Source organism: Lissotriton helveticus, chromosome 2_1, assembly GCF_964261635.1.
Source record: "Lissotriton helveticus chromosome 2_1, aLisHel1.1, whole genome shotgun sequence".
In the NCBI taxonomy this organism is placed as follows: Eukaryota; Metazoa; Chordata; class Amphibia; order Caudata; family Salamandridae; genus Lissotriton; species Lissotriton helveticus.
In genome coordinates this window covers 1,648,149,620-1,648,174,661 of record NC_136059.1, presented here as the reverse complement: position 1 = coordinate 1,648,174,661, position 25,042 = coordinate 1,648,149,620, and the positions used below count along the sequence as shown (strand labels likewise).

General features: G+C 42.4%; 1 protein-coding gene across 1 annotated transcript in view; it reads right to left on the bottom strand.

Annotated features, from left to right (window-relative positions):
* DKK2 (dickkopf Wnt signaling pathway inhibitor 2) overlaps positions 1–25,042 on the bottom strand; it is a 268,628-nt gene that overhangs the window by 8,086 nt on the left and 235,500 nt on the right. The window contains exon 3 of the mRNA XM_078677602.1: positions 10,710–10,856. Coding sequence (XP_078533728.1) covers positions 10,710–10,856 — 147 coding nt within the window. The remainder of the gene's footprint in view (positions 1–10,709; positions 10,857–25,042) is intronic.

The window sequence follows — 25,042 nt, the reverse complement described above, 5'->3', positions numbered from 1 at the left end:
TAGAAAAGTTAAGGGTCATTTTAGATCAAGGTGACTCAGCTGCAGTGATACTATTGGACCTAAGTACATCCATTGGCACTGTATCACATTTAATCTTATTGCAAAGGCTGGAGTGGTCGGTTTAGTCTTACAATGGTTGGCATGATTTCTAGACAGCAGAAGCTTTAAGGTTTATAAGGAGCCTTGTTACTCACATTCTTATCTTTTAAAGCGTGGAGTGCCCCAAGGCTCATTCATAAGCGCCACGCTTTTCAACCTGTACGTCCGCCCCTTGGTGGAAATTGTACAATCACATGGCCTGTCTATACTGTCATTTGCCCATGACACCCAGAAAATCTCTACCCTCACCCATGACACAGACTTAAACTCTGTGCAGCTCATCTCTTGCCTGAAGGAAGCAGCAGAATGGATGTCAGCTAAATGTTTGAAGCTCAATGGAGAAAAAACAGAGGTGTTGGTGGTCGGCAATAACTCCAACCGCTGGTCCGCAATGTGCTCTCTAGAATATTTAATATATAGAAAAGTGATGAATGGAATGCTTGAATTAATCTCAGCCACTGGTGATTACTCAGGCCACATCCCAATCTATCGTTATTTTGCACACCGTGACATCTCAGTTTGGCCCGTTCAAATAGAACAGTACAGCCCGAACTGCCAAGCCAGGTCCTCCCTGAACCAGAACGCAAGCAACCCAGGACTGGTTTCGCCCAAATTATGAACTCATCATCCGGGTACAGCTTGGTTTCAGTGACACAGTGTGCATGGGACCTACGTCTGGGCATACCCGCCACACTTAGGATGACACACTAAAGTAGAAAAAAAAAACCTGATGGATGGAATGCTTGAATAAATCTCGGCCTCTACTAATTGCTATAGCCATATCCCAATCCATAGTTATTTTGCACACCATTTCACCTCAGTTTGGACCCAGCTATATGCAAGTCAATCTTGACCCTGCTCCAGTCGAAACAGTCCAGCCTGAACTGCCAAGCCAGGTTCTCCCTGAACCAGAACACAAGCAACGCAGGACTGGTTTCGCCCTATTTATGGACTCATCATCTGGATACAGCTTGGTTTCAGTGACACAGTGTGCATGAGACCCACATCTGGGCATACCTGTCTCACTTAGGGCGACACAGTAAAGTATACAAAAAAAGTGATGGATAGAATGCTTGAATTAATCTTAGCTACTGCTAATTACTCGGGCCTCATCCCAATTCATCATTATTTTGCACACCCACACCATGTCACCTCAGTTTGGACCCAGCTATGTGAAAATCAGCCTGGACCCTGCTCCAATTGGGACAGTCCAACCCAAAGTGTCAAGCCAAGTTCTCCCTGAATGAGAACACAAGCAGCCAGTTTTGCCCTGTGACGGTGGTGGCGTGTCTTATTGATCAGTCTGACCTTACAGAGTAGAGTGGGGTGTTGATATTAAGCTGTGATATTTATGTATGGTCTCCCGGTATTTCCCTACAACAATAAAGGAGCAGTACTAGTGTTCCAAGAATGTTGTGGAGCACTGACCCATTTTACACTTAGACTTAGATGTAACATTGCTGTAAAAAATATATAAACGCTGATAAAGTCCTCTTGGAGGACGAAACACATTGACCGGGCTGTTTCTTTGATGTATTGAAGAATTAGAAAGAGATTTGTTTTGAGACTTCATACCACGGCTCCCATATTATTTTAATGTTGACAAGAGTGCATTGATATTGATGCCATTGAAGAATGTAGTGAGAAGACTTTGATTGATACAACGTGCAGCAGTGTGCATTTGATTAAAGATCCCCAAGCATAACTCAACTCACAGTTCCTAAGATCCATAGGTCGAGATGCGGTGGACGATAATTTGCCTATCTGGCTCCCAAGTGTTGGTACTCTTTGCCCATTGTAATTTGCAGGACAGAGAACGAATCGAGCTTTCTAAAGAATCTAAAGAATTTGCTGTTGATCTAATCAATATGGGGAAAACAGTCTGCATCTTCTGCTTAGTGCTGTGAGGCCCTTTGTGGGTAGCAAAGCCCTTTAAAAATGCAAAGAATGCATGGGCTTTTTTTGAGAAGTTAAAATGTTTCTTCTTGTTATCACCTGCTTCAAAGAGGCCTTAGTTTTTTTTTATGCAAAGCTCGACCTAGCTTTCTTTGACGATCAGATTTTGCCTCAGGAACTAGAGATGTTTGCACAGTAATGACCCACTAATGCCTCCATCATGCCTAGCTGCACTCCTTGCATCATCTGACACCTCTTTTACTATACTGATCCCCCAAAACAAACCTCTCTAAACTCTTCCCTCTGACTCCTCCCCTCCAAAAACCCTTTTTACGCATCCAAAAGCCTCCTCCTACTGCTATAACCTAAAAAAACAATCCTTCACTTTTCTATCCCTCCACTATCCAGAAAAGCGCTTCAACATCCCATCAGGGGTAACAGGCGCTATATTAATGCAAACCTTTCTTTGTCCTCTATCCCTCCGCTATCCTTCTCACTCCAAATAACTGACTAATATCCACCACTCAAATTACCTTCATATTTCACCATACTAATTCACCCCTAATCCTTTATGGGTTTCCGGAGTAGCGTGCTTCTCGCCCAAAAAAGCGCTTCAACACCACATCAGGGGTTAGAAGCGCTATATAAATACAAACCTTCTTTCCACTTCTATCCTTCTGCTATCCTTTCGAATTCAAAATAACTGACTAACATATCCACCACTTAAAATTTACTTGCATGTTTCACTATACTAATTCAACACTAATCCTCTATGGGTCCCGGAGTAGTGTGCTACTCGCCGAAAAAGCGCTTTAACGCCTTGTCAGGGGTAGTAAGCGCTAAACAAATGCAATTAGAATACAATACAAAACCAATTACTTTTTGCTCTGAAAAAAGGGTACCTTTGGAGGGAAAATACCTGTGGCGCTTGAAATTAAATACTAATGCATTGCTTTACGTCACTTTGGGTCACATTACAATGCCACAAACTATTAGTAAATATGGGTGAGACCTGATCAGGTAGAGACCGTTACATTTTTGCTATTTATTTCTATTTTTAATTTAGCATTATAATAACAACATACATTATTGGTAGATGAAGTGGCTAAATGTTATTAACCCTGTAAAAACTAATAAATGAACCATGCACATTACAGTATTGAATCTTCAGGCTCAAGCTATTGATACAACACCAATCTAACTGAAAAAGTGGTAGAAAAACAATTCGATTTTAAAATACATTTCATGTGAACCATTACACTATTAAGAATTAAGATTTAGGTATGATGAGGATTTCTAGGATTATGTTTTGTGGCTAGAATTAGAATAGTAATTGTGAGAAAGGGAATTATTAGTTGGGGTGGATGTTAGTCCACTACAAGTAGTAATGTCAATATACTTCTTAGGTCCAGATGAGGTTTCAGTCATTTAAACCTGAGCTCAACCCCTGTTACTTATGGCACAGAGCAGACAGACAACTTAAACAAAATGTGTAAAGTATTTAGAAATACCAAACCAGTTAAAATGTCCAAATCATAAATCGTAAAATCACACTCCAATTTATAAAAACAACAATAGAGATTATTTTAATTAAAGCAACACAAATCCAATAAGGGAAACCAGAGATATATATATATTTTTTAATTTAAATAAAATATTACTTAAACAGTGCAATTCACCAACCGCTAGAAGGGCCAGTTCAAAGTCAGAAGTTAAGGCAGACCGCGATGGAATGCCAGTTGGCAACAGTGCCTAGGTTCATCCAGGTGGAAAGTTTACATTCATACTTAAAAACTTCACTGGAGAAAAGGTGGTTGTCCATGAGTCATTTGCAGGCATGTTGCAAGCTTGGCATGAATTAGGATTTGATGATGGCGGGTTGCTGAAGAGCGGGGTCCCAGTACTGTTGTAGATAAAAGCAGGGAAGTTCCAAGTGGGCAAAATCTGAAGTCTTTGCCCAGGAAGGCCTTGAAGTCGATCAGCTTTGGCATTGCTCTTCGTTTAGACTTAGAAACTTAGCAACTTTTCTGGAAGTCAGATCACCTTCAGCGGGGCAGACCAGGAACCTGGATCTGACTGGTGATTCGACATCAACAGCTTCGTCTTGACTGCAGTCTCGGTCTTCCACCAGTTCTTCATAGAAAAAGTTAGCGAAAAGTGTCCAAGTCCAAGCTTTTGCAGTTTGGGCTGGAAGAGTACACTCTAACACCTTTCCAGAGTTCCAGGACCTCAGGAAGAGCCCTTGGGAGTCAGAATTCACCCCCACAGAAGGCACTAGCAGGATCCATGGCATGTTGAATTGAAACTGGTTAGCTGGGCTTTCAGCAAAGTGGACTCCTTTCAGCTTTTTTTATCCATGTAGCTTAACATGAGGTCAACCAACTGATCCTTGGAGTCCACTTCTTTGCCCTGGGTACAAGTTCCCACTCAGCCCTGAAGTCACAAGAGCAGGTGCAGTCCTTCTTCCATTTTCCACTGGTCCAGCCATGTTCTGAAGATGGCGCCCACAGGTTATATACCATATATTAGTCAGTGGGTGGGGGTGACTCCTGGCCCATCCCTAACTAATAGGGAAAATATTCCGTAGTTGAACCCTACCCACTTTTGCAGCAGTTCCTGTGTGCCCTACTGCACACAATCCCAGAGTACCCCTCTCTAACTAGAACAGAAAGTTTCCTCCTGTGTGTGAAGCTCCAGTGCCCACCGTAGTGGTATGACCAGGGAGCTCATCAATTTATCCCCTGTAGTTACTCAAAACCAGTTCTGAGGGCAGCTCTCCTCACTCTGGGATTGTTACCTTGCTGACTAGGAGACAATAGAGGGAGGCGGTCCAGGTGTCAGCTGCTTCTGCCTATGACAGCGTAGGCCCCTTTGTAGAAATTAAGTGCCTGGGCACTGACCTGACTATCATCGTGTCCAATGCACAAAACACCTACCCAAACCCAAGCCCTTTGTCACAGCTCTGGGAGCCAATTCACACCTTACCAAGGAGCTTTTCAGTTTCTGGGTGACAGATGGAAGCTCGGACAAATGGTTCAGGCAGGTTAAAGGTATCTTTTCATAAGTCGTTTTTATTAAATATTTGTTACAAACACGACTTTATGACTGAATTGGGTTTGTAAACAATATTTTTAAAAGTATAATAATTAACTTTTTTACTAGTTTCTAGGTCAAGATAGCTTTATTAACTTTAATAAAGTGATATACTGTCCCAGTGCTTTCGTATGGAACAGCTAACCCATGGTACAGTGAAAATAGTATTTAGGGCATTGACATTGTAAGGACATGTTTAACATTAAATGTTTACATGTCCTACTTTTATATATCATGCTACCTGCCTAATGGGCATTTAAGGCCTACTTATGAGTGACTTAATTAATATTTAAAAAGAGGGTTTAGGCCTGTTAAAATGGGTTATTTTGACAGGTCGAATTGTCAGTTTAAACCTTTACAACCAGTTTACTGATGGCAAGCCTGCAGTCCTATTTTGCATTGCTACTTTAGTAGTAGCACAATAAGTGATACAATCCACAAGTGACATTTAGTTTACAAGGCCAGGGTACACAGAGTACCATATACTAGGGACTTATAGGTAAATTAAATGCGCCAATCAGTGGTCAAGCCAATTTGAAGTGTTTTTGGGGTCAGAGCACATGCAGTGGGCACTGTACAGCTGTGTCCAAGTGGGATGAGTCCAAAAACCAGAAATACAACCGGGCATAGAGTGGGGGTGATCATGCAAAAAGGGGTAAAAAGTGTATTTTGCTAAAGTAATTTATACAGGCACATTACTGTGAAGTATAAAATTACTAACACACTAAACACAACATTTGATGATACATTACAGTACTAGAATCTGTGACAAGAACCTGTCCCCAAATATTCTAGGGCTGGAGTACAACAATGTATCCAGTTCCAGAAACTTGATGGGAAAAGATTAGCTAACTATTGAATGTATTATTTTTAAACGAAAACACCCGACTGAAAAATCTGGTGTGTACGCTTAGGGTTTTGGGTTCAGTCCACCAATCCTGGTAGAGAACCATCGGCCACATTTTTAATTCCTCACCTGGGGGAGTATTTTCTAAAAGTGCTTCAGTTGATATTATGGGAACACTTTCAGCAGAGTTGCATGGCAAGATTGCTGTCAAAACATGGAGGGCTGCTAGTTATTTCACTTTGTATTTGAGAAACAAGCTCCTTAAACAGAGGTTTTTGTCAGAAAAGCAGTGGCCTTATATGCAAGGAGTTTTTCCCTTCCATGTGGTATCCATTGATGATTTTTAGTGACTGGCACTATCATGCCATGCCGCTATGCCCTCTAACACAATACCGGTGGCCCACTGGTGAATGGACATCCAACTAAAGATTTACAACAGCAAAGTCAGCTGAGGCACTGCCATCAGAAACTCTACATTCCTTTACTTTTACATGAAATAGGGGAGCTGCCGAATCGGAGGAGTGGTAAACATGGCAGTTTATGGTAGATGTTCCATGGTGAAACCCTAAATGATTCTCTAAGTAAAGTAAAAAGTATACCCTTACAGTAAAATAGTTTTAATCAAATGTAGAAGACCTTTTGACCACTTCCTTCCACTATACACCAATACACATAGTTATTTCTGCCCAGTTTGCTACATTCCACTTTTCTCACAGCACAGGAGCTGGCAAGGTTGCTCTTACAGCATGCTTAAATGTATCCTGCATAGTTTTCAAAGTCTGCTTACTTTTCCTGGTTAGGGCTATAAATGCTGTGGTACAGGATAGGTCCTGGAATGGAGAGGAAGAGCTGTATCGAGAAATGGAAAGAGCCCTGGAACAGCCCTGTTGCTTTATATCACTCAGGCTCATACATAGTGCCACATTCCACCCTGGTGTTGCTTACAGTTGCTCTCTTGCAGTCCAGAAGTCTAGGATGTGCAGTTTTGCTTGAGTGATGTGTTTGACTGTGTGGTGCAGTGAAAGAACATTCAATTGTTTGCACTGGTTTAGCCTAATGGTCTGCTTTCAGGAAAAGAAGATTCAATGGCTATCTTAGTGAGCAGAAAATGAAACCGCAAAAGACCCAACAGATTGTGAAGAAAGCTGTTGACCTGGTAGACTTTGAGTTTCTCTGGGCAAAGATAGCTAATATGAAGTGTTTATGAATGTACAGCAGACTAGTCAAATACTATTTCAGTGTGGCACATGTCAAGGACCCCCTTTGTCTCTATTGCTCTGTTTACTATATATTTGAGACTCAAGACAACAAGGAAAACTAAAGCATTGCAGCTTACATCTGGCACGACAGTGTACCATTTTTCTCTATGCTGACAACATTGTGCCCATCCTGCAGGCTAGTCAAGAAAATTTATTTTAGGCTTCAAGTTCAAGAACGTATCAGGATACACAATGAATGCAACCAGAACAGAATTTTTTTGCGATACATGCTGAGGGATAATTACAGCAATCTCCTGAGTCTTACATTACCATGGTCATATTTGAGAGTAACAGCGAGCATAGCCTCTCAATAGTTCCACGGTCCAAAGATCTGTACACTTTGAATTATGACTGAAGAACAATTGACCGCTTGGTGTAATCTACAACTACTATTAAGCGAAAGACACAATAATCTTGAAAAATATGATCTTGCTGAAATTTCTTATGTTTGGCCATCCCTGATTTTCAGACAAATTAAAAAAATCAATAATATTGTTATAAGTTTCATTTGGAATAGGAAGAGATCTCATATTATCTGAAGGAAGCTTGAAAAATCTTTCAGGGATGGTGGGTGGACTTTTACAGATTTTTGTAAATACTACCAAGCTCCATGCTTGATTTATCTTCATTGGCTGATAAACTATGAAAAACATTACAACTTTGACTCAACAATATTTGAATGTATGGGATCTCCTCTGCCTCTGACAGGGTTTTTTTTAATTTCTGAGATTGATGTCTTTCAAAAAATCCAATTCCAATTGATCCAGATTTGTGATTATGAATGTTTTTTGCAACTTGTGATTTTGAGCTACATGACCAATAAAAACAAATATTCTCTCAAGTATGCACTTGCTTCCATTTTCTCGCCCTCTAGATTTGTAATATCCACACAATTTTCTGCCAAAACTCGTGAATTCACAGTAGAATTAGAGATTCATAAATATACTGTGTGCCTCAATGGTATTAAATTATATACTCTCTAGAGACTTGATTAAATAACCCATTCTTACCTATTAAAAGTGCATTTACTTTAGAAACGACAATGATTTATGTAATGTGTGCACTAGTGTTTCATATTTGCATTTAAATGTAATTCTTAGTCATACTTATACACGCGTTCAATATTTGACTATATGCTACATGTAACATGAATTTAATGTACTGTCAGTTTTATTCATTTGCGTTTGGATGTGCACACACAAATTAAATGTACATCATTGATTTTATATTTTAAGTAGTCCTTCCTAAATCTGTTTTTCATTCTGCATAAAATGCTGTTTTTCATTTCTGCTTTAATGTCTTTTTCTTTGCAGGTACGTTCACATAGTTTGTTAGGTTGAGTACTACACTATTGTAGTGGTAGATAGAGAGCCGGAGAAGAAGACATTGACGAGGAACATGGAGAGGCAGAGCATGTTCAGCCTTGGATATTTCACTAATGCATCAGATCACGATGTGGGAATGGTGCCCCTAATGATGCAGACATAGGAGTTGTACCTGGGATATTCTGGTGCAAATAACTAGTGTTCAAACTGTCTGAGTTTACGCTACTTTTCCTTTGGACTTTGAGAGGTTTAGTCTTTTTAATGCTTTCCCTTTGATTCTCTGTTCAGTGTGGCTTAGGCTAATATTAATTTCTTGTACCAAGCCGACTCTTGACCGAGCATCTGAGATGCTGACACCTTCCTTTACCTCCCTTATTTTCCGCACTTTCCTGCACTTTCCCTAGATTTCTGTATTTCTCTTATTTTTAGATCCTTTAGGTTCCAAAACCATCCTCCTTAGCTTAGATTTAGTTTAGATTATTTTAGATTATCTCATGTATATATGGGAGAAGCAGAAAGTTTTCTCTGTGTACCAAATCCTGCTGCTGATCTTTTGTACTGCTGCCACTGTTTGTCTTATACTGGTACACCTAAACTTTTTAGGTCTCACGACCTATCGATGCGCGCATGCGCATCGAGCGGAGCGAGAATTCAAGCGGCGAAAACATCATGAAACCACCAGCTTTTTGCTGGCGTTTTCATGGCGTTTTCATAAAGTTCATGTGAACCACATGTTCAAACATGAACGCGCATCAGCCTCCCTCCATTTGCCGCACAGCACATCAAAGGGCTTCGCCCAGCGTGCGCTCTGCGGCTTCTCGGCTTCTCCTCCCCTAATTACAGCCTTCCTTGCATTTCTCCTCCCCCTCCCCAGCCAGCTTCACCCAGGCCATGTTCCCTCATCCCTCCCACCCCCTCCTCCTTCAGCTTGAGCTGCGTGAACACGAGGGGCACTATATTGTTTTGACTTGTTGGTGAAATTGGTGAAAACTAAAACTTGTTACTTGCTCGTCACTCCCGTGGGCCGTGCTGTGAGTACTCTGCAGCTTATCCCCTTTCACAACAAAATATCCCTTTCTCACCCGTCTGTTTCTCCCCCACTCCACCTGTGTTGCCGTCTCACTCATGTGCTTTCTTTCTCAGCAGAAAGACAATACATGTCAGACATATACTCCATAGCCAGGGTTTCAATTAGCTGTTGATGTTTGGAACAGCATGGCATCACAAGCGACAGCAGCTTTCTCTTTTCACAAAAACGTACTTGGCTGCAGCAAGAGTACAAACGTTTTGCATTTTTAAACGTTCCTTGGTGGATCACTTCCCCCTCCTTCGCCCCCCTTCTCAATGAACCCCTCCTATCCCTGCATCCTTCTCTGACTCCGTCTCCCCATTCGATCACACTCATCTCTGTCCTTCCTCCCCTTTTTGACCAGCCCTTTCCGTCATCAGCCAGGGTAGCAGCCGGGTACAATATGTCCTCTTTGACACCCTGCCGTGCAAGTCGTAGGGACTTGCATAACATACGTTACTTTGCTGCACATATATTGTCAAACTCCTAGAAGAAGATAGTGCAGTATCATTTAATTTTTATATATTGCTGATAACCATATAGACAGTGCAGCACACAGAAGGACTAAACTATTTAGCAGATATCAAGGCAAACGTATTTTAAATTATTTTTAAAAAGCAGCAAAAAAAAAACAAGCATTGGCATTGCCAATAGGTCTCGCTTGTGGGACCTTATAAGTATTTAGTTTTGCAGCACAATATCCGATTATGCAACAAGGATATTGTGCTGCAAAACTAAATACTTCTAAGGTCCCACAAGCGAGACCTATTGGCAATGCCAATGCTTGTTTTTAGGAGGTTGGGTTTCCCGTTTGTTATTCTGTACCTTTACAGCATAGTACTTAGATTTGTTTATCTTTACTTCACGGATAACTTGTAACAAACCTTCTTAACTGCAGTCACTGATTCCTGGTCTTTATTGTGTAGCCAATTGCGTCACACTGTTAATTGAAATTGGTTGATTTAATGCTAACTCCCTTCACCTCTCAGTCAGTGAAGAAAAGGTCTTTCGGAGGACAAATGTTAAGAGGGTTAGTCCAGAGTGTTGCATCACTTATTTAACTATTGATATCTATTATCTGTCTCAAAGTGGTCTGTTAGACCTTCTGAGTGAAAGCTTACCTTTTACATGCGGCATCTTGGGGTGATGTTTTCCAAGATTCTGCCATCCAAGATCCTTATGGTTCAGTGGGTCATTTTGTTTGGTGCGCTCTTCCAGAGCAGGGATGTGTGCTGTCAGGATAGTTTCAACTACTGGTATGCATATGCCTTTGGAAAAAAACAAAATGTATGTTACAAATCAGTCAAATCCTATCGACCTCACAATAATAAATTATTGTTTATAATGTGGTTTATTAGACATTAGTAACATCAATAAACAATCTATTGTATTGCTTTTAATTGGGAATTATATGTTTACTGTGAGATAGACAGTTTGCAGGCTTTACGTTGGCAATACATTCTGCAGCCTGCAAGAGAGTGCTCTGTATCAGTGCTGTCATCCAAATGACCTTCTCTCCTCCTATTCTCCAAGGAGGTTCTATCATGTCTCAGTACAGGACAGCAAGTTGAGCGCACCTAGTTACAGGCCTGTGCTAACTTCAATGATTGTTTAAACCAAATATAGTATTAGGGAGCGAAACTGGCTATCAATCCAAGATACAAGACAACTTCAAACTCATCCTAGAAGCACAAATTTTTTTATCAGTGGAATTGAGAATCAAATTTAAAGTTAGAAGTACCGTGCTCAAAACATTTAGAGCAATGGTTGAGTATCATGCAATAATTGATCATACACTACCACAAAAATAACATTTTCAGTTTAGCCATTGTGAAGAAAGCTCTTCAGCAAAAGTTAAAAAGCAAAACAAAATTTGGAGTGGTTTCCTTGCAAGTGCAAGATTTAACCCTTTGGAACATCTTTTCACTAGTACGATGGGGCAACTAAACTATCTACCCTTTGAAAACTAAGGGGCATATTTACAAGTCCTTATCACCACCACAACGTCACTTTTAGCGATGTTCCTGTGGCGATAGGGGCTTCGCCATATTTACAAGCCGGCGTTAAGCAACTTAACTTGGCTTACCGCTGCCTGGTAAACAGTGCTTAATTTGTGCCGGTGCTTGCCGGTGCTTAGCACCGGCACTTATTGATCAGGGCCGGGTCTACAAATATGCGCACGTCAACGGCATTGATGACATATTTACCTCACTGACTTGGGCAAAAAGTGTTGTATTTGTTCGGCCCTCGTCTGAGTTCCAGTGAAGTGTTACGGCTGTGGGAGCCAAGATTCAAATGATATGATAGTTATTTACCCAATATCCTCCATATTGCATGCGTATTGCTAATTTGCTTTTGGCGGCGCAGAGACAGCCCTTAGTTCATTGATGCCGGTGGGCGGGTGCCGGGCAGGACACCGATTGGCTGGATTAGGTTTCTGCTGGGTGGGGGCTGTGCGGCAGGCAGCGTGCACAGATTGTTTTCAGAATGGCACGCACACGCCCCAGCACGCCCGCACCCCACGAGGCATCAGCGGTTCAGCCAGGTCAGCCCGATGACGTGGAGGGCAGGCAGCAGAAGCTGCACCAGGCCTATCAGTTAAATAAAGTCAGTGCTCCGGCCGCCAACCACCAGTAAACCGTAAGTACTACTAAGAGCCTTGATTAAGTTTCAAATCTCAGCAAACCGTGCTGTATGCGCGTCTTTAGCTGAGGTACCGCACACGTGAAATAATCAGTGCACTGTCGGATCATTCTTGAGCTACTGTGTTTAACAATTGTTAAAGTGACAAGCGGTTTTCATTACCACCCTGGCCAGGACGACGAGGCTGGAAGGGCAGGGGCTGGGCAGGGCGAGTAACTTAACCCCGGGCAGCCCACCCTATCGTGAAATAATGTACGGCTAGGACAGGGCCCCCTGGGCATCGTCGAATTTTGAGATTGTGGAGCCGGAGCTACCACAGTGTTTTGTGAGATTAGAAACCACTGAAACTTTATCGAGGCTCTGAGCTCAGCTAAAGCTGCGCCTCGTTGAAAGATATTGAACAATCACAATAGAAATGAAACCAATATTTTATTTGTATGAATGGTGACTACAGCAGCGCACAATTAATTTGCTAATTACTTTTGTGTACATACTCTTGGTTTACAGCCCAGACCTCTTAGGCTCATGTCACACCAGGGAAGGGAAAATAAGGAGTCACTGCAAATTTGAGAACAAACGGGTATTATTCACCATTTAGAAAGCAAGGCAGGTCTATTGCAAAATTATACAGTTAAACAGCACTGTACGCAATAAATGGGGTGACAACCCGGTGGCACTTGGTGCAAGTGATATATACATGAATATATACAGTGAATAGTGATGGTGGTGCAAGTGCTGGGGTGAAAACAGCGTGGTCGGCGCGTAGTGACAGTGAAAATTACAAGGTAATGGCTCCAGGGATTTAAGTACTAATCACTTAAAACAAGATTCAATTTCAGGAGTACAAAACAAGTAGGGCGCCATGAAATTAGGCTGTGTGGTCGACGGCGTTTCGATCCTCATCAATCGGGATCATCATCAGGACGGGGTTGTCGGGCAAAAAAACAGTGATGTCCGCTACTGTCAAAATCGTGCGGTCGGAGGGGCTGGCTACGTGGGTTAATCCAAAGTGCAGCTTCAAGCACTGCTTGAAGCTGCACTTCGGATTAACCCACAAGTAAACCCTCTGATTCGATCAGACGCAGATCACCCCCGCTGACCCAAGCCTCTCCTACCCTTCATTCAGCTCTGGATCCACGTAGCCAGCCCCTCCGACCGCACGATTTTGACAGTAGCGGACATCACTGTTTTTTTGCCCGACAACCCCGTCCTGATGATGATCCCGATTGATGAGGATCGAAACGCCGTCGACCACACAGCCTAATTTCATGGCGCCCTACTTGTTTTGTACTCCTGAAATTGAATCTTGTTTTAAGTGATTAGTACTTAAATCCCTGGAGCCATTACCTTGTAATTTTCACTGTCACTACGCGCCGACCACGCTGTTTTCACCCCAGCACTTGCACCACCATCACTATTCACTGTATATATTCATGTATATATCACTTGCACCAAGTGCCACCGGGTTGTCACCCCATTTATTGCGTACAGTGCTGTTTAACTGTATAATTTTGCAATAGACCTGCCTTGCTTTCTAAATGGTGAATAATACCCGTTTGTTCTCAAATTTGCAGTGACTCCTTATTTTCTTTCTTTTGTAATGCATATTGCATACACCCGTTGAAATTGTCTTCCTATTGATACCTGTTGGGAATTGTTTATACTTACAGTCTACACCCATCCCAACTTGGTCTATGGGTTCCCTCCTGTTCATCCTATACACCAGGGAAGGGGTCAGAGAATAGCAACAGGCCGAAATGCAAGCGAAAAGCCAGAAGCGGGGAGAGCGTGTGAAATAAATACACATGGGAGAATGCTTTCTGTAGCTGGCAGGCAGGGAAGAATCTGAAAGGCAGTGCGGCATAAAATGTGCAGTGCTTTGATTCTCAAACTGGACCGCCACCACCGATATTTTCTCTGAAAAAATAGAAAATTATCCTTTCTAGCAGTCAACAAACAAGGGTCTAAGTTGAGTAATTAGACCAAATTCAACCAATATCGGGGTAGGACCAGAAACATGTACCTGAAACACTACCTAGAACACTGGTGATGTGACCAAACACCACAGTAGTGCCCGTGGCCCTGACAATTTAGCTCCCCACGGCAATCATTCCCATTAATTTTTCGCCTACCTCCTTAGTTTAATGATCGTTAACTTCTATCCTTCTACCAGTGTCTGGGCTGGAGCTGCCATTCTAGGACCCTTTGAAAACGTCCCCCATCTTGCACTACAGAGCTATAGAGGTGTGCATATATCACTTTGTAGTTCTGCTTTCAGAGTGTCCCAGGTGCCCCTTCCATACTGGACCTTACTCTCCAGCTACTGGAACTCAGTGGGAAGAAATATAACCAAGTACACCCAAACCTACCCCGGGTCAGTGTATCTTGGTTACATAAAAGGAATAGAACCGATGTCGGCCAAGCCTCTTTCACTGTGTCAACCCCCATCTCTTTTCCCTGTTTCTCTAACTGTTTTGCCACACTTTGCAACATCCTCTTTCTGCCTTTTAAAATATTTTCATAACCCTTTCTTCCTATCTTTCTCTCTCCTCAAGCATCTTCTCCTCCTCGGTCTGTATCAGCTCCCACTCTTCTCCCATCCTCTTTCCTTCTATCACCAGTCACTAGTCACTTATCACTTCGGTTCTCACCTGGCCTCTTCCCTCTTTAAAACCAGTGCCCAGGGGCAAGAGTGTCTCAACGCTCCGACTGGCAAGTTTAGAATGTTCTGATGAAGACAAATGTTTACCAATATGTAAATAGGATTTACACATACATTTTACATTAAATCTTTTGCTGACCTTTTTGTGCTTTGTGGAGAACATCTGTATTTGCTAGAAGAACCCTTTAGTTATCAGAGGTTTACCTTTTCTTTCTGTATTTTTATTAAGGTGTTCTTAATGTAATTTGCAATATCTTTTGTGATCTATCCGCATACTGGCTGAGCAATGCTGTTCTCAAGTGCACATTCTGTGTTGCTCTCCTTCACATGTGGTTGAATGATATATTATGATTTAATATTTGTCAAAATTTCCCAGGGTAGGGAAACCTCCTATCAGAACTTTGGTATGAGGAAGGATACATTGCTGAAATTCAGATAGGGTATTACCTCTATTAGGAGGGCCATTTAAGGATGTGGGTGGAGCCAATAGAGTAAGTGGGTGGAGCAAATTAAGCACTGCTGGTAAATAAGGCACGCTTTCACGCTATACTTAGCATGAAAGGGGTGGGCAATGGGTGTTGTGGTAGGAGTTCTGGCACAAAGTCCCAATGATTTTGACACTTCCGCCTATTCACAAGGGTGGTGTAAATAGGAGGCAGTGCCAAAATTAAGACCAGGGAAAACCTGGTCTTAACATGGTTTTCCCTGCTATTTCTATGTGTGCTGCATTGTCCAGCACACATAGAAACAGCAAAAACCATGAATGATTGATTATGTGCAGGAAGGGGTTGTGGTGAGGGAATGATTGTTTAAGTGCAGGAAGGGTTACCTTCCTGCACATAAACAATCATTACAAAAATGACGATTTGCAACTTCTATGTGTGCTGCACAATGCAGCACACTTAGAAGTTACAAATCATCATTTGTGATTGTTTATGTGCAAGAAGGGATACCTTCCTGCACATAAACAATCATTCCCTCAACGCAGGCACCCTTGCACTGTGGCACAAGGGTGCCTGCTTTGGCGCTTGTCTGCTTATTTTTGTACTAGCGCTAGGGAAAACACAGGAATGTGTTGTATCTTTGCAAATACGACTCATCCCTGCATTTTCAGACTGGCAAAGCATAGCATTATCATTTTGTGCTTAACGCAAAGAGACACCATTCCCTTGTACATATGCCCAAAATTGTTCAAACAATCATATATGCCAAACACTGGATGGGCTGATTCCTAATTGTTACCTCCAGTTCTACCAGTTCTGCTCCACAGCAAACTTCAGTCACATTTGTATCCTTAACACTAGCAGAGTGGACATCTAAACCTTTGTGCAATGCTCTCGCTTTTCTCGGAATGACAACCCTATTGTTAGACCCGGGATCCCTGGTTGGCTGAGGTAGGTACCTTAGGCCAAATAGGGACCCGAGTTTCCACGTCAGGGAAAAGAAGGTCACCTTCTGAGATAGCCCTCGCTCACTCCCTTGGTAGCTTTGCATGAGCAGCCAGGCTTATCTTCAAGGCAAACGTACAAAGTATTTGCAACCACGCTCACAGCAAACCAATGATGACACCACAAATAGACTCCACACAAGTTTTATAAAAATTAGTATACATTTTAAGTATAAAGAGCACACTATATAAATCCAACATATGAGTATGTGTACTATTTCTCCTGGCCGGTTATTAGGCCAACCAGCCCTTGTAAGTTCTGGCGATATTAATGAGCACTTCTAAACAATCCACTGTAATCCTAATACCATGTTATGCAGTTTGTAAGGCCAGAATCAGGCACTTTTGCAACGTAAAAATAATGCAATGCGTAATGCAACAATCAGGCACTTTGCAATGTAAGAATAATGCAATGCGTAATACAACCACCAGGTATGTCGTTATGCAGAAATAAGGCAATGCGTAATACACTAATCAGGTAGTTTGTTATGCAGGAATAATGCAATACGTAATACGCTAATCAGGTAGTTTGTTATGCAGAAATAATGCCATGCGTCATACACTAATCAGGTAGTTTGTTATGCAGGAATAATGCAATGCTTAATACACTAATCAGGTACTCGGTTATGCAGAAATGATGCAATGTTTAATATGACAATCAGGTATTCCGTTATACAGAAATGATGCAATGTGTAATACGACAATCAGGTACTCCGTTATGCAGAAAATGGATGATGCATAATACACTCCGGCGGTCTCTCTGCCACTCCTTCTCACTCGCAGTCAGCCTCTGTCAACAGTTGCCCCCCACACGGGTATGGTGTAACAAAAAGTGCAGCTCCACACTCTTGCACCGGTACTGCTACTCCCTTGGCAATAAGGGCCGCGGTATAAGCCGCAGCAGAGGCTCATGCGGTTGGAATGAGAGAGAGGCCAAGAGCATCTCCCTCTGAGCTCGCACCCCACCCCAGGAGTCGACACACATTACATGGGGGCGTGAAATCACTCTCCTCTCCTCGTCCAGCGACTTGTGCCTCCAATGCAATCTTTGGGATTTGGCAACGGCGGGCTTGGGCCGGCGGCTCAGCTCCTCCGGGGCTGACAGTCCGGGCTGCTACTGCTACGAAGATCCCAGGCTGCCACAGGGCACACACACACAGCATTACTGAGACTCCCTTGAGCTTCGGGTGCACGATCACCGGGCACTCCACACAAAGGTCTAAGGCTGCACAAAGCACACAGCGATGCTGAGACTCACTTGGAGTCCGGGTGCACGATAACAAGGCAATCCTCAAGAAGGTCTCACGCTGCACAAAGCACACACACACAGCGTAGATGAGACTCACTTGGATTTCGGGTGTGCACGATAACAAGGCAATCCTCACGAAGGTCTCACGCTGCACTAAGCACACGCACACAGCGTCGATGAGACTCACTTGGATTCTGGTGCACACGATAACTGTGTCTACAAAAAGGAGTCCAGAGGGTATGTCGGAGAAAGCACGGGTTGCCCTCCACTCTTAAATTACAGTCATCAAAAAAAAACGTTCCCCAAGGCAAAGGATATCGTATGTAGATCACATTAGTTATCTACTCTACGGGGTGTATATATCACCAAACATACAATTGTTCTGCACAATCACCCATTTCTTAATTCGGTTTGATTGCCACACTTCAATGCCTTAAAAAAGTTCTATTTCTAAAAAACTCCATTCCAATGACAGTCTTTCCAAAAGAGAATGGTGGTTGATTATTTCAATCTCCCAAGTCTGCTTACAAAACAGTGTTCACCAAATCTTAGTGAAAAATTGTGAAGAAATGTGAAAAAAGACAAAGTGACCCCTCACGGGAGAACCACCATCGGGGTAACTGGCAGGTACTCACCAGATAAGCCCACTGTTCTCATCATTGGTAGTCACTTTATCTAGAAACAAATAAGTGTCCAAACAAACAAAAAAACTGTGTAGGTGCAAACGAGTGACAAATAAGTACACTCTATACTAGTGACGCAAGTGAATAAAATTGACAGGCACGCCTCTCACACGATACTTTATTATTCACTAGAAGTGAACTGTCAAATTAAAAAAAGGTGTGTATAGGTTGCTATTCATACCCATTTCACATGCCAACATATTTCATTGCCTGCAGTTTTTCTGCAAATTCTTCAGGGCTAGACTATTCGTCACAGCACCAAAGTTGGACACATCGTTCTGGAAAGACTATCAGGTGGAAGAAGAAAAACCACGGAATTTTGCCTTTCTGCTCCCAATATACTCATGGATAGTTATAGAGTAATAATGGACCATACTGATAATTACCCTCCTTCAGCTATTTCCTCTCATACCAGCCTATGAGGCACTGCTTATGTCATCAAAGCTCCTTATGTGAACCCTTCTTTCCAAATGGCCTTTGATCGATGTATCAATCTGTACATTAAAAAAGAAGAAGAAGATAGCAAGCAAACACGACGTATGTGCTGTGCTGCAAACTCTAAATAAAAAACAAGGGAGAGGGAAAACCCAGAGTACTTAGATCAGGGGTCCCTATCAGTGTCTATACAACTAAAAAACTTAAACAAAGGGGGTTCCATCAATGTGTGTCCAACGTGAAAGAAACCATATACAGTATTCCGCTGTGTTGCCAGAGCCTTTGGTTTCATAATAGGTCCAGATTCCCACAGAAAAACGCTCAACACAACCGGGGTTATTTATCCCAAAGAGTGAGCTCTATATATGCCGATAACCCCAAGTATAAAAAAGCTCACTACTTCCTGATACCCCAATCTGACTGAAACTCGCGGAGAGCGATACCCCTCATTTTCTGAAACCACTCGCATTTCTTAAGTCAGAGCGCACACGGCGCCCGGGCCTCTCACATGGTCCCTGCCCCAGTCCACCGTCAGTTTAAAATTAGCATTTTAAACTGACAGTTTGCAGAAGCACGGAATGGATGAGACGCCGTGCTCGCCGTGACCCGTACTGGTGAGGAGTAGGGGGGGAGGGACCATGTGAGAGGCCCGGGCACCGTGTGCGCTCTAACTTAAGAAATGCGAGTGGTTTCAGAAAATGAGGGGTATCACTCTCCGCGAGTTTCAGTCAGATTGGGGTAACAGGACATAGTGGGCTTTTTATACTTGAGGTTATCGGCATATATAGAGCTCACTCCTTGGGATAAATAACCCCAGTTGTGTTGAGCGTTTTCTGTGGGAATCTGGACCTATTATGAAACCAAAGGCTAAGGGATACTAGGGCATGCTTTAACATCTCCTACTGGGATTAACATCTGCCTAGTGCTACACTAGTCACACCTGCAGAGTGTGCAACTGTGAGTGACTTCCAGTTACATACAAAGTTCCCCCTCTCCTATCTGTAGACCTTAATAACACCAGGCCTTGTGATTGGCACCATGGGCTTCTTCTCAAAGTAGCCTGAGAATCTGTCCCCTCAATACTTTTTTGGGTCCTTTTAGGAATTTTTTCAGGAATATCCTGACCTTCCACTTCTCTTGTAAAGAGGAACTTGGACCACCCTGCCTGTAGTCACTCCTAAGTACTTTCCTGGACACTTTGGTGCTGAACCAGAGGTCCGCTTCTTTCGCAAGCTCTCTGGGCAGAGTGAGATTTCAATCTATCACATGCAGTAAAGAAATTACTGAAGATATGCTCTTTCATAATCAAAGTATACAGTCTATCATAATCCTTTACCTTACTACCAGTCAGCCAACCTTCCAGTGCCTTGTCAGATGAGTTCTATAAATCTACCCAATACAGGTGTGACTGCTTATGGCTATCCCTAACCTCCAAGCAATACTTTCCTGGGGTTAAAGCAAATGTGCAGCCTACTTTATATGGGTATATCTGACCTGTTTGGTTGCATCCAAAGTCAATAGTGTATTCCTCCTAATAATTTGCTTGTACTTCACAGGCTAAACCCTTAGTCTTCCTCTGGACTCTGTGCACCTGCGAAACCACCTCATAAGCTGTAAGCCACTTACCAATGTCATCCCCTTCCACATAACCAGGCACCAGGTCATTTGGCATGTGGACTATTTGTTTACCTCTTCTAGTCATTTCTGAATCACTGCCACCATCAACATTGGAATTAATTCAAAAACATTTTTCAATTCTTTTTTACCATGCGAAATAAATCCTGCAATGAAAAATTTCGAAAACAAAAACACAAATAGCCCAAAAAGCAAACAGATGTCCAGTATAAACACAAAAGGTCAGTTCAAACGTTTTAAAAGTAGAGGAAAGAAGACTCTACTGTTTATTCTTAGTAAAAAAAATATAAATTTTCCTCTTCAAAGTATAATACATAAATATACAATCAATGCAAAACCAAACGGGGTTACCAAAAGAAAGGTAAAGTGTATAGGGTGAGAAATTCAGTGCTCGTGTGAAAAGAGAAAGAAGACCAAACGGTCAGGGAACGATGAATCATAGAATTGTTATTGAGTCATTGGTTTGGTTCAAACAGAGCCTGCCCTCAATAGTTGTTGCAAAGAAATGTCAATCTTTTTGTCTTTGCGACGGTCAATTTACTCGAAACGTTGTATCTTCAGCGGGGGTGGAGTGGGCCAGGGCAAAAAAGATGCAGGCTCAAAGTGGGGGAGGTTGTCGACGTTTCGACCCAAGGATATGAAGGGCAGTTTGTATCCTCATGGACGGGTCTTCATCAGGACGGGACAAGGATAAAGGGAAAGAGCTAAGTTACATTGTATACATGTAACCCCAGCAGTGTGGACGGACACCCTTTAGGGCCTATCTCTGGGGATCTGTCGCTGACAAACAGATCCCCAGAGATAGGCCACGCAGTGCTACTGAGCAGACACAGCGTGTATATTATTCGACGGACTAATCGATCAGCATCCGTCGCCCTACACAGCGAGGTACTCGAGAGCACGCTTGGACGGCTTTCATAATACCGAATTGATTTGTGCAAAGTGGCACACCATTAAAGGGTGTCCGTCCACACTGCTGGGGTTACATGTATACAATGTAACTTAGCTCTTTCCCTTTATCCTTGTCCCGTCCTGATGAAGACCCGTCCATGAGGATACAAACTGCCCTTCATATCCTTGGGTCGAAACGTCGACAACCTCCCCCACTTTGAGCCTGCATCTTTTTTGCCCTGGCCCACTCCACCCCCGCTGAAGATACAACGTTTCGAGTAAATTGACCGTCGCAAAGACAAAAAGATTGACATTTCTTTGCAACAACTATTGAGGGCAGGCTCTGTTTGAACCAAACCAATGACTCAATAACAATTCTATGATTCATCGTTCCCTGACCGTTTGGTCTTCTTTCTCTTTTCACACGAGCACTGAATTTCTCACCCTATACACTTTACCTTTCTTTTGGTAACCCCGTTTGGTTTTGCATTGATTGTATATTTATGTATTATACTTTGAAGAGGAAAATTTATATTTTTTTTACTAAGAATAAACAGTAGAGTCTTCTTTCCTCTACTTTTAAAACGTTTGAACTGACCTTTTGTGTGTATACTGGACATCTGTTTGCTTTTTGGGCTATTTGTGTTTTTGTTTTCGAAATTTTTCATTGCAGGATTTATTTCGCATGGTAAAAAAGAATTGAAAAATGTTTTTGAATTAATATCAAACATTGTGTGTGGAATTTGATGTCTAGGACCACCTTTTTTGTAATAACCAGTACCCAGGTCCTAGGACTTTAAGTGGGTTACCCCATATATCATAACGACCATCAACATTGGAGTCATTCTCTTTGGGACCTCTAGTCCATCTTCCGCTGGCTTCTCTCCTGGGCCAACAGGGCCTTCTCCTCTAAGACCACAGTCAACTTTTCTTCTCCCATGCAAGGGTTGCTACTGCCTTTCTCTCCTCAGCAACCACGGCTACAGCTGCCTTCTTCTCTGCAGCAGCCAAAGCCAACTTTTTCTCCCCAGAGGCAAGGCTAGCCAACTACAATTTGAAGGCCCTCTCCACTTGTCTGTCCTCCAGCTGTGATGAAGACATGCTGCAAGACGGCACACTTTTCCCTGCCCTGGAAAATGCAGGAGATGCTGCTACTTGGGGAATCACTCCCTTGGCACTGGGGCTTCCTTGATGTCATCATCTTTTCCCTCCTCCAGCTCATCCTCATTCTCCTCTGGGGTGTACTGTAACTGACCGACTTCCTCCTAGGCTATGAGTGCAAAGTGGTAATTCTCCTTCTTGGATTGCTTGTTCAGCTTCCATCCTCACTGCTTCTCTTACTCCTCAGCTCTGCCTTGCTAAGTCTCTCCACTTTCACCAGATCCACCTCCATTATTCTAATAACTTAAGGTGCAAAGTTAAGGGAAGTAAGGAATTTAGGAAAAAATCAAAAATTACCCAATTAAAATCAAAAGCCAATAAAAATCTAAAAAAGAAAAAATATTTAGAAACCGATTTTTAATGTTAACTTAAATCACTGTGTGGTACTGTAAAACAAACGTCCAGGATCCTACAACTAAACACCAGAGTAAGAAATTGGATTACTATTTGGGGTGGGCTACTGCAATTGCAACGCTCAAGAGGATGAACCCTTAAAGTCACAAAATTAATCTGAGCTCATCCTCTTGGTAGTGATGGCAAGAGCAGACAGTCTTACCTTAGGGTAAAGTGTAAGGTATTTATTAGGGGCGGGTGATAAACTCCACCCCTTGTATTTATGCAGTACCAAAGCAGTACTAAAGTCACAATAAGACAAATTAATAAACAAAATTACACAAAAATGAAAAAAATCCAATTAGTGGTTCCAATGTTATTTAAAATAAAATGTAAGTAGAAATAGTGCCAAAAAGTGCCACTGATAGTCTATACAAATGCTTAGTACACTGGTTCCTTACCATAATTTCAGGCTGACAGAGATTGAGCATGGGTTGGATACACCAACCAGGTTCGACCAAGAATTCAAAGTTTTTGCCTACTGGCTTAGGTTTTTAAGCCCCAATCAACGAAAGGAAAACACTCTTAAATCAATACAAGACCTCGAGGGAGATAATTAAAGAGGCACAGGGTGTCAGGCAAATGCTAACAGCAGTGTTGAGTTCAGGTCCAGTTGCCAATGTTCAGATAGTTGCTTCCTGAAAAAAAGGCCTCTTCCAGCTTGTTGTCTCCCGGTAGCCTTACAGTAGGTCAGACATTGAACCTTGGAATCGACCTCTTTCTCCTGGGTACAGGAGGGAGCAGCCCTGTCTTTAAGGGCTGCTCTCAGTCACAGAAAGCAGGTCCAGTCCTCTTGTGTTATTCCACAGGTCCAGAAGGTGCTCTGAAGAGGGTGACTGCAGGTGCCCTATTTATGCCTGGCATCAATTGGTAGGAGGGGGGGATCTCTGGCTCTTCCCTAACCAATGGGGTAAAAGTTCACAAGGGTAACACTACCCACTTTTGCAGAAGTTCCTGTCTGCCCTACTGCAAACAAGCCAAAATAACATGTTTCAAGGTATTTTCAAGATGGTGAAATTCTTCTTGATAAACTTGTGCTCATGGTGCATGGGTGCCTGCGATGTAGACAATATTGTTTTTGTGCCGGAAGGAAGACATTTCTGCACGAAAACAGTCCAGAGGTGATTTTCATCTTTCTATGTATGCTGCAGAATGCAGCACACGTAGAAAGAGAAAAATACAAGGATAAAAGAAAAATATTCTCGTTACACCTCATCTGGGGAGGCGTAGCATTTTGCCACATTCCCAAGTCTACCACTGAGGTAAATCTGGGAAAGTGCCAAAACTCAGGTGGATGCGTGGGAACACCCATGCGCCACCTATGGAATGCCTCCTTGCTGCAGAGTAACACAAGGCAAGGATTTGTGCTGCCTTGTGTTAATCTAGATTTATCACAACATTGCATGCCACACAAGATAGCCTTGCGTGTCTTGCTTGATAAATCTCACTTAGGTTTTGCAGCGCCCTTGCTCCCCCGTGCGTGGAGCAAGGGCGATGCAAAACCTTGATCAATCTGGCCCTTTGAATCATCCATTGAGCCAGGCCACAGCCAAACTTCTGCCATGAAATCCCCTAACAACCGTACTAAAGTTATTTCCTAAATGAAGTGAGATTGGAACACGATGAGTCAGGCTTCTTTTGTAATGTTCGCAACCACAAGCCTCTGGCTCAGGCTTGTAATGGAAAAGCTGTGGGCTGCCGTCGGAACCACCTGTTTAATACTGACGAGCCCATCCCAAAAGAAACCGGAGTACAGTTCAGAGCGTTTTTTGGTTTGCGCTTGCAGCCAAAATGTCGAGACGCACAAATCTGAATGATGTGGAAACATGCTCTCTCTCTCTCTATATATATATATATATATATATATATATATATATTTATATATATATATATATATAAATGCACGCTTCCAACCTCGAACCTCGCATTTCTCTGAACGCAGAAGAAGAGCACTCGCAGGGGCGAGTCCATAGACTTATTCACGGATTCACAGCAACCAGACGCGTTTCGGCTGACTCCTTTTTCTATCTATCTATCTATCTATCTATCTATCTATCTATCTATCTATCTATCTATCTATCTATCTATCTATCTATCTATCTATCTATCTATCTATCTATCTATCTATCTATCTATCTATCTATCTATCTATCTATCTATCTATCTATCTATCTATCTACCTATCTATATATCTATATATATATATATATATATATATATATATATATATATATATATACTTATACGGGTGCTTT